Here is a 13,659-nt window from a genome sequence, read left to right as displayed (position 1 = left end):
TGACCAAATCCTTGGGAGGGCTAGGATGGCCAAAAAAAAAAACCCAGTTTTAACAGAGTGGTTATTAATCCTCCATCCATCCCCTGGTCAGCTGTGATTTGTCCTAGAATGCCTGTTCTGGGAACAAAGTACATACCACAAACTTTATTTTGTGTAAATGAGAGTTTATTCACGAAGACACAAGGTGAGGCTTTCCCCCAACCCCCACCCTCCCCAGGACAGATCCCAGACAATAACAAAAGAATGACAAGCATCCTTAGGGCAACATTTACCCCTCCCCCCTCCCCATTTCTCTCCACATCCCAAACTTCACAGCACAGGCACACGGGAACAGGCTTGGGAGAGGACACTCAGGCAATCTCTGACCAGCAAGACTTCTGGGTGTGTGTTTGCTCTTCCCTTGCCTTCTGTACAGACGCCAGCCAGCAGTTACAAAGACCTACTGAGGCGGAGGCAGAGGAGGCGGGAAAGCAGGGCGACCTCCACCCTGCTTCCTCAATTCAGCCCAGCTTGAAATGGGCCAAAATGGAAGCCACGGTGGAAGCAACAGGTCTGTCTCTTCAGGAGAGAAGTCCTTTTATAATAAGCAGAATCCCTCTGTAATTCTGCTCAGGGGTGCAAAGGCTGGCAGCCTCCCCAAGGGAGCAAAGTGTTCACAGATTGGCTCAGTCAGGCCAGCTGAGAACTGAGGCTGTTATCCCTCATTGGCGGGAAGGCTGAGCAAGGCCTAGTTCTGGGGGTTGAGGGACAGATCTCGTATAAAAGTCTTGTCTCCTGGCCCTGATAAACACTCTTCCTTCAGGAACTAGTGTGCTTTGAGATGAGGACACTGTACCTGTAGTGTGTGCTATCTTCACTGCTTGTGTTCAACTGACTCCATTGAATGATTCCCCAACAAGGGAACTTTATCCAGCTGCATTTCCACACCATACAACACTGACGTGCCCACCTCACACACACAATCCTCTGTTACTTCCTATTCCCCACATGCCTGAGGTATGGTGAGTGCAGGACATATTTTTCCCCACCCCAACAATTTTTCTCTTGGAGAATCTCAAGGCTTAAGAACTGCTTTGGGCATCCCCTCTCCCACGCTTTGCACTGGTATGAATCAGGGTCATTTCAGACACTACAGGGCTGGGGAGGGGGTGAGGGGTGGGGCGGCTAGCTTTCGCTCTTGTTTTCTTCCATTCCTCCTCTTGGACTCACTCATAGGTCTGAGTCCAACTTGAGGCCTCTCGACTTTGAGGTGTCTCTGATTTGAGCAGGACATTGAGCAGAGCAGTCTTGGTCATGGACCCTGAATACTGGGTGCCAGGCAAGGGGCCAGGCAAAGGAACAAGAGCCCACAGATGAAACTGTGTGAGCACTGCTAAATAAGCTGGTGTTGGGGGCACGAAGCATTCTTTGACAAATCATACCCAATGCGTTAAGGAGGGGATTTCACATGCCCCAGTCTTCTGAGAGATGACAAGAACTGCTTGACCCTCTGCGATGATCTCGATTTGCCTTGGTGTCTAACGTGAGTAAAGGGCAGATCAGAACTGGAGGGATGAAGGGAATCTGCGACACCGCAAGCTCACTTCATCTCTGCATTCACCCTGCTGGCCTCAAGAACTGCAGCTGCAGGAGCATACGGGCAGACAAGCTACTCCTTCATTTTGGCATTTGGATTTACCTTCAAGTCACTGAAAAGCTACTGTGCCGCAACCTGATGCCAATGGATGGAGTGCTGAAATCAGTCCGGAGGATGTGAACAGCCACAAAGAAGCAGGCACAGAAAGGCAGGAGAAAGGCAAACAATGAGAGACAGTCCTGCAGGGAAAACAACACTGATGGCGACTTAGGAGACCTGGCCCAGGTCTTCTACTGAAAAGGCTGACAGGCCTCAGGCAACACTACCTTTCTGCCTTGTATTGTCCTTTGCAGAAAAACAAAGTTAGATAAGCTATTACTTAAAGTCTGTTTCAACTCTAATACTCTGTGATTTTAGGTGTGAACAGAACCTAAAAAATACAGGGAAAGGGGTGAGTGGAGGGTATTTTGGCCCCTATCTCCCATCTCTTTTCAAATTCCTCAACCAATGTTATTTGTGGGTTTGTTCGGGAGAAGGAAAGTTCCAATTTTTCTCAGGCCTGGTGCTGACAGGCCCTATTTCCTGTGCCCTGAAACATCATTCAAGGAGGCACAGCCTTCCTAACTGCAGAGCAATCAAACAAGGTGATAATACGGGACAGGGGGAATCACAATGCCTGGCCAAGGAAAAGGAGTGTGGAAGGGGAAGAAAAAAAGTGAAAATCCAAATGACCAGGGACAAGGTTGTAAGACAGCCCCTAACGGGGTGGGGCAAGTAACTGTGTCTCCTCCTCCAGGACTGCGTGGTCAATGACGGTCAGCTGTTTCAGCACTTTTTACTGGTTACACTACTCCCTCAATTTCTATTATGTACAAAAATATAAAACAATAAAGTGCAGTTTATGTTTCAGTGACACTTTTCCTTGCTTTAATATTTTTTTTCCTTGTTCTGTTTTTGAAATGAGCTCTCGATTACAAAATATCAAACCACACTCAAAAGCAGGTATAGAAAACGCCAGCCATTGGCACAGCATGGAGAAGCCGACAAGTAAGGACAGACTGCAGCAGCAGGTGGCAAGAGGTGGGAAGTGATTGAAGCAGCGGTTACAAATGTTCACAGGAAGCTAAACATATCCAACAGGTTGGGCCCTAATGTTAGCACAGGTTAGACTAGTCACTACCTTGGTGGGTGGCCTCAGTGTGTTTGGGTTCAGATTCTACACATCAATACAATTTCTTCTAGTTAAGAGCTCTTGGCTTGCACCAATCACAGGGTGGCTGGAGGACACTGGACCAGTCCATTAGTTTTTCAAAATGCTGTCATAAACCTGATAGATGTACTGAGAGACTTCAGGAGCTCTACACTTCAGTGACAGCTGTTAGGAAGAAAGGGAGAAAGAAGATTAGCATAAAGGTTGGCATTAGCTCAAAAGGCACCCAAGTAGTCAGTTCAAGAAAACCTCTTTCTGACACAATGGGAAAAGAGGTTCTATCACTGAATAGCCACACAAAGAGACCACGCTTTAAGAGTTTTAATTCAATCAATGTCAAGTTGTGTTGTATGCCCACCCATATTCTGTGGGTCTACGAAGGTAGGAAATAATCCATACTACAAACATCAAAGCATTTTGACAGTAAGGGGAATCTCTGTTCTAATGCTCTGCTGAGAGCCATAGCGATTAATGTCAAATGAAAAGAGAAAAATTGTTGATGGTCATTTCAGATGTCTGCCTTAGTTTCTCAGTCCGATAAGGAGACTGGTTATCCCAGGCACAATTTCAGAAGGATATACAATCAAGTAAAATAAAAGTGTAAGTTAGGTAGGTCCAAGGTCCTAGTCCTTTCTATATTACATGGAGGAGATTATACGCTGTTAGGGAGGGAAAACAAGAACAGAAAAAGATATTCACTCAACGTAATTGTACAACAATCTATGCCAATAGCTTCATCTCTTTTTCCCTGCCTTTTTAAACAGACAGGCAAATAACATCACTATTAAAAATATTTTAATGTTCAATATTGAGAATTTTACTTTGTGGGTCAACAGGACAAAATTTAAAATCAGATTTAGACTCTGTAATTATATTATTAGATATGGCAAAACATTATTAACAAAAATGTAACACTAACCAGTTGCTGTCCAGTCAGTTACAATTCATGGCAACCCCATGTGTGTCAGAGTAGAACTGTGCTCCACAGGGTTTTCAATGGCTGATTTTTCAGAAGCAGACTGCCAGGCCTTTCTTCTGAGGTGGACTCAAACCTCCAACCTTTTGGTTAGCACCTGAGCCTGTTATTTGTTTGGACCACCCAAGGACTCCAGAACATAACATTAGAGGTATGCAAATGCATCCTAGAACAAGAAATAACTTAAACTTTTTTTACTTTTTTGTATTTTTGACATCACCGCTCTTGTCTATTAAGGCAGATCAGCAAAAGTTATATCCCCCTGAAATCTTAGATTATTTTACCTCTTTATTCTCTTATTAGACACTCTGGATGATTTAACATAATATAAAAGGTGAGAATAGCTTTGGATAAAATATCGAAATATTGGTTAACCCTGAATTTCTTGAAAAGACTAATAACATCCTAGAAACTGAAAAGTGAAATTTAAAAAAACCACACAAAAAAAGGTAAAATCAAGAGGCTCTTTATTTACATTTAATATATACTCTCTAAGGTATTTGCAAACTGCTATTTGATATTTGATTTGGCAGTTCAAATCCACCGCGCGCTCTTGGAAACTCTATGGGGCAGTTCTACTTTGTCCTGTAGGGTCGCTATGAGTCAAGAGAATTCTGATAAATGTAAAACAAAACAAAACACCTCTAATTTAAGGATATAAATATGCACAGAAAACAGCTCACTTTGGTCAAATTTGCAGCTGTAGCTATAAGCATTTCCCTGACTTTCAAACTCTCTACAGAGGTAGGTTCCTGTCCCTTCTCCTCCACAGCCTCTCCACTGTCATTGTTGTGAAAAATTCAGTTGGGAGAATATGTGTGTTCAGAAAAGAGAGGACAGGAAGTTAAAGAGTTATGACTTTAAGGATGTTAACTCCCAGACTAAAGAGGATTGGTTCCTCTCCCCCAAAAGCAGTCCTATATTTTTTCATATCTTTGTAACAATAAGTTCTACAAGCTGCAGATTCATTTTTATTCATGACTAGTAAGGAAATGTTACTTTCTTCAGTAAAAGCCCAAACTATCAGGGCTGGCACTGGTGGGGAGTCACAGAGTGACCAGACCTTGACCCTGAGAATGTCATCTGCTTTTCTGGGGAGTGAGGTGAGAGGGGCAAGAATCTCTCTCTTCCCTTCTACCCCCGCCTTCTCTCTCCCAAATGTCCATCACTGTCCTGGCCTTTAACAAAGGGTCAATATTAGACCCAAACCATCCCTTGCTTTCTAACTAGTGCAGCTAAGGCAAGCTAGAATTAATAATAATAATAAAAAATTTGGGGGGGCCAAATCTCAAGGGAAACATATACACAAAGAATCTAAATAATCTGACTTATAAAGTATAGTTAGGACGCTAGGTCTCATTTGTATGGCTCCTGGGGAAAAGAGGCCTTACCTGGGTCTTAACTTTCTAACATCTAGCCTGCCTATGTGACACAGCTTTAACATCAACCACTAAGGAATGCCACCCATCTAGATCCACCAGGGGAGGAAGAGTCACCTCTCCTGTCTAATTAAAGCCAAAGGCTTACCCACCCAAGTCTGGAACACATGTTTCTTTACTTGGAATAAGCTCTCTCTCTCCAGGTGAGACTTACCTAACCATAGAGACATGACCTCATCCTTATAAGATATAGGGAATTATGCAGATGTTACTACTGGGGGAATTGGGGTTAAAGGTAAATGGGATCTTACTGTTTTATTTCTTACAATTGCAAGTGAATCTATAATTATCTCAAAATAAAAAGCACCATGGCCTAGCTGACACATAAAATCAACCACTGCAATAGGGGTGAAACTGTTCTTCAGTGGGCAAATGGATAAACTGTGGTCCACTGATACAGTGCAATACTACTTGGCGATAAAAAGGAACAAACTATTGATACACCCAACAACTTGGATAGATGTCAAGAGTGCTGTGCTGAGTGAAAAACAAGAACAAAAAAATCTCAAAAGGTTACATGTTGTATAATCTCAATTTATACAGCACCCTCAGGATGACAAAATCATAGTGATGGAAAACAGATCAGTGGTTGTCAGGTGTTAAGGCTGGGTGAGAGTCTAACCATAAAGGTTAGCACAAGGGAGTTTTTGCGGTGATGGAACAGTCCTGTGTCCTGACTGTAGTAGTGATTATCCAAATACACAAATGTAATAAAATTTTATAGTACTGTGCATACCCCACCTCCGCCATAAGCAAAAAAAAAGCACATGTAAAAACTGGTAAAATATGAAAATGTTCTGTAGTTAACAGTGTTATATCAATATCAATTTCAAGGTTTTGAAAATGTACTACGGTTATATAAGATGTTATCTATGGGGAAAGCTGGGTAAAAGATACATAGAACTCTGTACTATTTTAAAAACTTCATACGAGTCTTAAAATTATTTCTCAGGTAATTTAAATCTTAAAACAAAAAGTTAAAACATAACTCATCTACCAACAAATTACATAATCTCGAACATGTCAGTAGTCATTTTAACCATGGTTTCCTTTTCTGCAAATTGGGGGTAATAATGGTTCTTTGACCTAGGTGAGATGGAAGATTGTATACAATAAAATAATGGGTAAGCAAAACAAAGCAAAAATGTGATATACATATGCATATACCTACATACATACATGCTTCTTTATTCTCCATCCAAGCTCTAACATTTTTAGACAAACCTGACACTCACTTTTTAAAGATGGGGTCTGTTGGAATCACTTGTCCACCTTTTCACTAATTTCAGAAAAGGGATTCTTTTTAAAATTCTTATTAATGACTAATTTTGGTCTCTAAGAATTAAGTGTTAACAATCACAGAGGTAAGTGGGGGTCACGCAGCAGGTTAGACTGGGTGTAGGACTGGGATACTGACAGTTCTGTCAAAGCGAACTCTCTACCTCCTAGCACAATCCTGAGCATTAATTTAACCCTAAATCACAACCAGAACAATGCATGCTGAGGGTGAAGAGGAACCAAGTGGTGTTTAATTTCAAGGTTGCTGTACTCTGAGCAAGCTTCTAGGGAAGTAAGTGGAGTTATTTAACAGATCTTGATTTTACAATGAAAACCTGCCCTCCAGGAACAGCACAGCAGGGTTTTCCTTTCTTGCGGAACTCAAGGGAAGTGGTGGGACAGGCTACTCTCCAAAAAAGATGAGAGCCTGTGGTGGAGGAGGTGGGTGGGAGGAATGTATACTTCATCAGGGGTAGCCTGAAGTTTCCCAGCTCACAAATGCTTGGGGAAACATCTAGCTTGACAGGACTTAGCAGTACGTGTGTACACACACACACACACACACACACACCCCACCCACCCACCAGGAATTTTCAGTTCTATTTGGTACTGTTCCCTTGATGTATGCTAGTGAAAACAGGCTTGGTTGTCAAAATTAAGGAATGGGGTCACATAATTTTCTCAGCAAATGGCTGAGAGATGCTCCCTTATGGCTAAAAGGCTCCTTTAATCTACTTACTGTTCAGCTTCGTCAAGGTTAATCAATACTGAACCTCACTCCCCTGTCACTTTCCTGTCCCCGCCTTCAAAATGGCCTACAAAAACCTCAGAGGGATAAGATACTTCCCTGCATCACAAGGGTTTTTCCCTTCCTTTTCAAAATGAAGATGACAAGTAGCATTCTATTGGGAGGTAATACTTTACAATAGCAAGCAAATGCCCAGTGCTTGGATAGCTTTAACAAAGGAATTGCTCCTGCTCTATAAAGTATCACCAGAATTTTTATTTTAGTGTGCTACTCAAGGGGCCCTGGTGGTACAGTGGTTAAGAGCTCAGCTGCTAACCAAAAGGTTGGCAGTTTGAATCCACCAGCTGCTCCCTGGAAACCCTGTGGGGCAGTTCTACTCTGACCTATAGGGTTGATATGAGATGCAATCAACTCAACGGCAACGGGTGCTACTGAAGAAGTTTTCCAAACTAAAGTCCCCTTACAGGCTGCCAAAGGTATGTTTTATTTTGCCTTAACCTTTCATAATAAGCATTTAAGGTCATTCGGTGCTGCTGAAAAAGGCTCATGTGTCTATGACTGTGATATCCGTGGGTCGTGGACTCCAAATACAGGAAAGGCTTTCTTAAAATTGGCTATGCAAAGAATCCTTTTAGCAGCTTGTTACAGTACCACATGCACAGTTATGCTAACTAAGAATGAACTGATACTGAGGAAGAAGTTGCCAAGTTTTGTGAACAAGTCTGTATGTACCAGGAGGAGGGATGGGTTTGAAGCGCTCCTTGCTGCCAGAGGCACCATGCCTGCTGGATGGGGCAGACACTACAGAGAGAAGGTGTTCCACTGAGGCAGCTGGGGACCACTTTAGAGTGACTGTTTTGGATACCTTGGGTCTGATGCTCCTCTTCTAGGTCTTTCAAGGGTGCTAAAAAAATTAAGAGGGCTCTTACTTCCCTCCTCTAACCCACTTCACCCATCCTGGGAAAGGCCTTACCGTATAATTGGGGTTTCCTGGCTGGATACGTAGCTCTGCCAAAATCCAAATGCCATTAGTGAGCTTCAGGGATTGGTACAGCATGTCCTGCCCTTCCACATTCCTCTTGGCAATAGTATAAACATTGTTGTTTTGCAATTTGCTGGAAACAGTGTCTAGAAACACAGATTCAAAATCCAACACGTAGAGTTAAGTCTCTAACAAACGCACGCACGTGTGCTCAAGTTCCCTGACAAGTACAGCCACGTGCACACTCACATATTTCAAAAAGCCCTTCTCCCACACAAAAGCAAAGGACCTGCTTCTCAGATTCCAGGACAGAAAACAGAATAAGGAGCAACCAAGCATTAGTGCAAGAGTTATCTGTGAAGATTACAAAATGGGTGGGTTTAAGGAGTTGGTTAACTCTAAATCAAGTGCCAGATAGGTAAAAATGTTCAAAGAGGACAAAGAGAGAAATAGGTGTGTCACAGTAACTACCATGTTGGTGTTCATTTCTGAAATGCTGGTCCAGATCAATGGGGATTCACAGACTGGCCATCGAATCCACGACACTGTTTACCCAAGTCACTACCACTTTACTGCGAGCCACTCTGGCTTCAATTGCCAGGGTTAGACAAGGGGACAGAGTTGCAGAAATCTTGCAGGCCAAATCTATTAACCTGGATGTCTAATATGAAGATTCAAAAAAAAAACAAAAACAGGCAAATGATTTCTTATGCCTTTAGGGAATACTATGCCTCCAAATTAATAATAAAACAAACTGTCTTGACAAAAGACTTTGAGAGAGAGCGAAGTTGTGCAAAAGACTGCTACAGGCCCTGAAACCCCAGCTATTGCTGAGGTCAGAGTGGAGACTTTGGCAGTCACCAACTTGGGGTAAGAACAGGTTGGTGTTTTGGCTCTTCCTCATGGCCACAGCACCAAAGATCCGTGACATGCCAGAATTCAAGGACATTTCTTTCTCCTTGTTCTCTTACAGAAACCCTGGTGGCGTCGTGGCTAAGCGCTACAGCTGCTAACCAAAGGGTCGGCAGTTCAAATCCGCCAGGTGCTCCTTGGAAACTCTATGGGGCAGTTCTACTCTGTCCTATGGTGTCGCTATGAGTCGGAATCAACTCGACAATACTGGGTTTGGTTTTGGTTTTTGTTCTCTTACTGCTACTATGAGAGATGCTGCAGTATCAGAGAAAATTCAAGAATACAGAGAATAAAGGTTGCTTCTTTGTGGCTAGTTCATTACGCTCATTTCTGATAAGAATTCAAATTACTCACGCCTATTTTAGGAATGAAATTCTCCCCACACAAAAACCTGCTGTATTCTACCATACTCTCTAGGAAAAACTGCCATGACAGATGATTTTTCTAATCTCCTAGATGGTAAAGCTCTCTGAGCACAGGGATCTTGGAGTTTTTCGTCATTGTGCTTAACACACTATCTGGGACACAAGCATTTCTCATCAATATCTGTTGCATGAGTCTTGGACTCAGGAGTTGTAGATGCTAATAGGAACATAGCTGCTGTAGAAATTAAAATCCATCTACTGAGGTGTGGGCTGATTTTGGGGGCAGTTCTTACCTTGATGCCTTTCTCCCACATGCAAACCAGTGACAGCTCTGGGGAGAAGCCAGTAAAGCCTCATTCATTAAACATTTCCATCTCATTTAGTTGTCACCTAGCTTTTCCTCTTTTACGTCCAGAATTTTCACTAACACTAAGCTGAGGAGTTATAACTTAGGAACTGGCTCCCTATGAGGAGCCGTAAGTGTATCTCAGGGTAGTTAAAGGCAATACTGCTGGAGGAGGGAGCCTCAATATGCTTCTAAAATCACCTTTGGGGCAGGGACTTGGGGCGGGGGGTCAAACAGTTCTGGCTGTCACCTTGGATCTCACAATGAAGGGCTCTTGCAGCTTAGGCTGGGTTGCTAGGCAACATCACCAGTTGAAGCTTTGGCTAATGCCTTTTAACAGGGCTGCCTTTAATACATAGGGTCTTGCTTCAAGTTGTTAAAAGCCATTCCTAACTTTTTAGGCTCTTACCCCTTTCCCAGGGAAAACACTCACAGTAGGAGGCTTTGTTGAAGAGCCACCTTGTTGTAGAGGTACAAACATGTTCTAGACTATATACATAGCCAGGCCCAGATTCCTACAGGCTTCTCATGATTTCACCACCTATGTAAGAGATGAAAGGCTAGCAAACAGAAACACACGCACACACTCACTTCTTCCAGAATTAAAAACCATGGCAAACAGCCAGGTAGGATAAGCAAGTTGAACGGATGTAACTTGAATATATTTGGAAGCACTGGCCAGGAACCCAAGCTCTTCTCCTACTGAATGGCTGTATGGTGATTTCTACCAGACGGCTGGATGCAGGGGGCGTTCTATATCATTAAGTATGTGTGAATCAATTCTTATAAATTTTAGATATTAGGTCTGAGTTGAAGATTTATATAATATATAGGTTGCAGGATAGTCAGACTTTGCTAAATGTACTTACTAAAGACTAGAAATGGGAGCCTGACTTAAGGAGGCAGCCAGACTGGGATAGACTTATTGACAATATATCTTTTTTTTTTCTTTTTACATACCTGAACCCCTGGGAAAGAGGATGGAATTTTAGTTGTGAAACTGTGAGAGTGAGAATATATTGTTAATTGTTCCAGTGTGTGCTGATGGCATCGTGTGAAGCATAAGACACTGAGACCTGCTCCACAGTACAGGAGTAAAAATATATGGTTATCTTAGTTAATCTAGTGTTTCTGTAACAGAAATACAAGTGGGTGGCTTTAACAAACAGAAATTTATTTTCTCACAGTTTAGGAGGCTAGAAGTCCAAATTCAGGGTGCCACCTCTAGGGGAAGGTTTTCTCTCTCTGTCGGTCTGGAGGAAGGTCCTTGTCTCTTTGAGCTTTCACTCCTGGGCGACCTTCATGTTGCTTGGCATCTCTCTTATACAGACCTCTTGATCCTTGTAGAGATGATCAGTGCTAGGCAGCAGAGTCTCACACACTAGTGCCTTTCTCATTTAGCATTTCCAGTATTTACACAAAGTGTCACCAACCCTATCATATACACCTTTCTATTAAAACTTGATATATCATTAAGACTTAGGAGGAGGATTGCTTTTTCTTTATTCTCTAGAAAGAGATGGAAGAGCAAAAGCAAAGACTCAATGCTAGGTTAGTAAGTCCTGTAAGGCTGTGATTTCCTGTAGCCCTGAGTGTTAGTTCCATCTGTCAAACGTCTACTCTGGCACAGAAAAGCTATTTAAAGTGTTGGTGCTATTGTGATTAGGGCAGATCAGCTGGAAAGCCTGGTATTTTTAGCTCTCAGCTAGACCCAGGGTGTTGAATCAGAAGGCACTAAAACTGAAAACACTCGTGTTAATAGAGCTCTCATGATTGGAAGGAAATGTAAAGGTCAGGGCACTCCAGACCTTGGGGTGGAGTCAAAGGAAGACCTATAAGGGATTCATTGCAGGAAGAGGTCTTGCAAGATGCCCCAGAGGGTTTCCAAGGAGTGGCTGGCTAGCAGCTGAGCTCTTAACCACTGCACCACCAGGGCTCCAGCAGTGACATAGTGTGGAAAACTGATGGCTTTGGGCTCCTGGAGAAAACAAAGTGGCGTGAGGCCATGGCAGAACTGATCAAAACTGAATTTGCTCTGAGAAACTGTTCTAGGCTACATCACTAGGAGGAAGGACAGACTACTCTCTGGCAAGATCACCCACATACATCAAGGTGCAATAAGGGCCCTAAACTCCAATCTAGAAGCAGGGGGATCTTCCTACTATTTTGGCAGGCCAGAATAAAGTCCTCAGTCACCAAAACTTCCGTTTTCTTTTTTGAAAAAGCCTGTCTGTTTCATACTGGACCACTGAAACCAAGCCTGTTTTCCAATTAATCTGACCTTTCTCTGTTCTCTCTACACCAGCATTTCCCAGATTATGTTCAAGGTACATTGGTGTTCCATGGATGTCAGTAAGCATTATGTAATTTTAAGTATCATGGTCAGATAAATTCAGCCAACACTGGATTCAAGAGACTTCTTCAATGTAGGACTTCTCAGAGCTTTTAGTGAGCTCATGTGCAAAGGCAACTTCTGACAGAGGCATAGCATATGCTATAATTCTCTAATTTAATTAACCACAGGCACTCCCCACCACCTTTTTTTGAAGAACGAGTATTCTCAGGAACATACTATAGAGTTGTTGCCATCAGACCAAGTACCATGACAGTGACTATAACCAGGGGCCTGGTCTTTTCCAAGCTGAGTGCAGAGGCTGCTTCTCTAACAGAATTCACTCCGGCTCTTGCCGTTAGCCACTGCGGATTCTGCATATGATGGTTTCCTGAAGATTGGCTTATACCATGGAAAGCTGCCCAACCTCCTTTACTCATCAAATAAAGTTCATGGTAACTGTCCAATGAGCCTCAAAGAGAGGGACAGATAACACTGCCATCTACCTAGAGTATGGCACACTGACACAACACAAAGCCTAATTTGAGCACAACTTTTTGTGAAGTACAGGAAACTCTGGTTTTGTTTAACAAATACATAATCAGTCACGGTGAGGAAACCTAGATTAAAAATGTTGGAGAGATAAACACTATTCCTGAAGAGAAGCAACTAACTGGTTATGGAAATTGTAGAAGCCTCTTTCCTCAAACACCTTTCCAAGGACGCAGGAGAAGTCAGATGATCATTATCAGAGGACAACATCTATCTGAAATTTCTATACTAAAAGACGCCAGTCTGTGCGTCTTTTATTTCCTAACAGTCCAAGCAAGGCTTCAGTCTTCTGAAAGTTTCAGGAAGGGCCTACATGTTCATCACATTTAAAAGATGTTTCATAGGACGAGGCTGATTAATATCCTGCTGGATTTCCGAAGTCGTATCAGGAAGATTTATAGAAAAGATATGTATGAACACAGAAGATGAATACATCACGAAAACCCAATAAACTAAAACTAAAAACAAAAAGGTGACATCATATCAAAAAAATAACACGCCATGACCAAGTAGGATTCGTACCAGGATGGTACGAATGTAATCCACCCCATAAATGAAAGGAAAGAAAAGAATCACATGATCATCTCAATTGAAGCAGAAAAGACATTCGACAAAGCCCAACAACCATTCCTGATAAAAACTCTCAACAAAATAGGTATAAAACCCATTGCCATTGAGTTGATTCTGACTCATAGTGACCCTAAAGGACAGAGTAGAGCTGCCCCATGTGGTTTCCAAGGAGTGCCTGGTGGATTTGAACTGCCGACCTTTTTGGTTAACAGCCATGGCTTTTAACCATTATGCCATCATGGTTTCCAAAAATAGGTATAGAAGGGAAATTTCTCAATAAAGGGCATCTACGCAAAACCAACGGCCAACATCATTCTTAACGGAGAGAGGCTAAAAACATTTCCCTTGGGAACAGGAACAAGACAAGGATGCC

The 13,659-nt window shown here is 42.5% G+C and overlaps 1 protein-coding gene across 4 annotated transcripts in view; it reads right to left on the bottom strand.

Moving 5' to 3' along the window:
• Nucleotides 1–257: 257 nt before the first annotated feature.
• Nucleotides 258–13,659, bottom strand: part of AP2B1 (adaptor related protein complex 2 subunit beta 1) — a 139,150-nt gene continuing 125,748 nt past the window's right edge. For all 4 annotated transcript variants that reach the window (XM_049858689.1, XM_049858692.1, XM_049858691.1 and 1 more), the window contains 2 exons: nucleotides 8,201–8,355; nucleotides 258–2,951 (listed from right to left, as the gene is read on the bottom strand). In XM_049858689.1, coding sequence (XP_049714646.1) covers nucleotides 2,877–2,951; nucleotides 8,201–8,355 — 230 coding nt within the window. In that variant the 3' untranslated portion in view covers nucleotides 258–2,876. The remainder of the gene's footprint in view (nucleotides 2,952–8,200; nucleotides 8,356–13,659) is intronic.

This window comes from Elephas maximus, chromosome 19 (assembly GCF_024166365.1).
Source record: "Elephas maximus indicus isolate mEleMax1 chromosome 19, mEleMax1 primary haplotype, whole genome shotgun sequence".
NCBI lineage: Eukaryota > Metazoa > Chordata > Mammalia > Proboscidea > Elephantidae > Elephas > Elephas maximus.
This window is presented reverse-complemented; position numbering and strand designations above follow the sequence as displayed.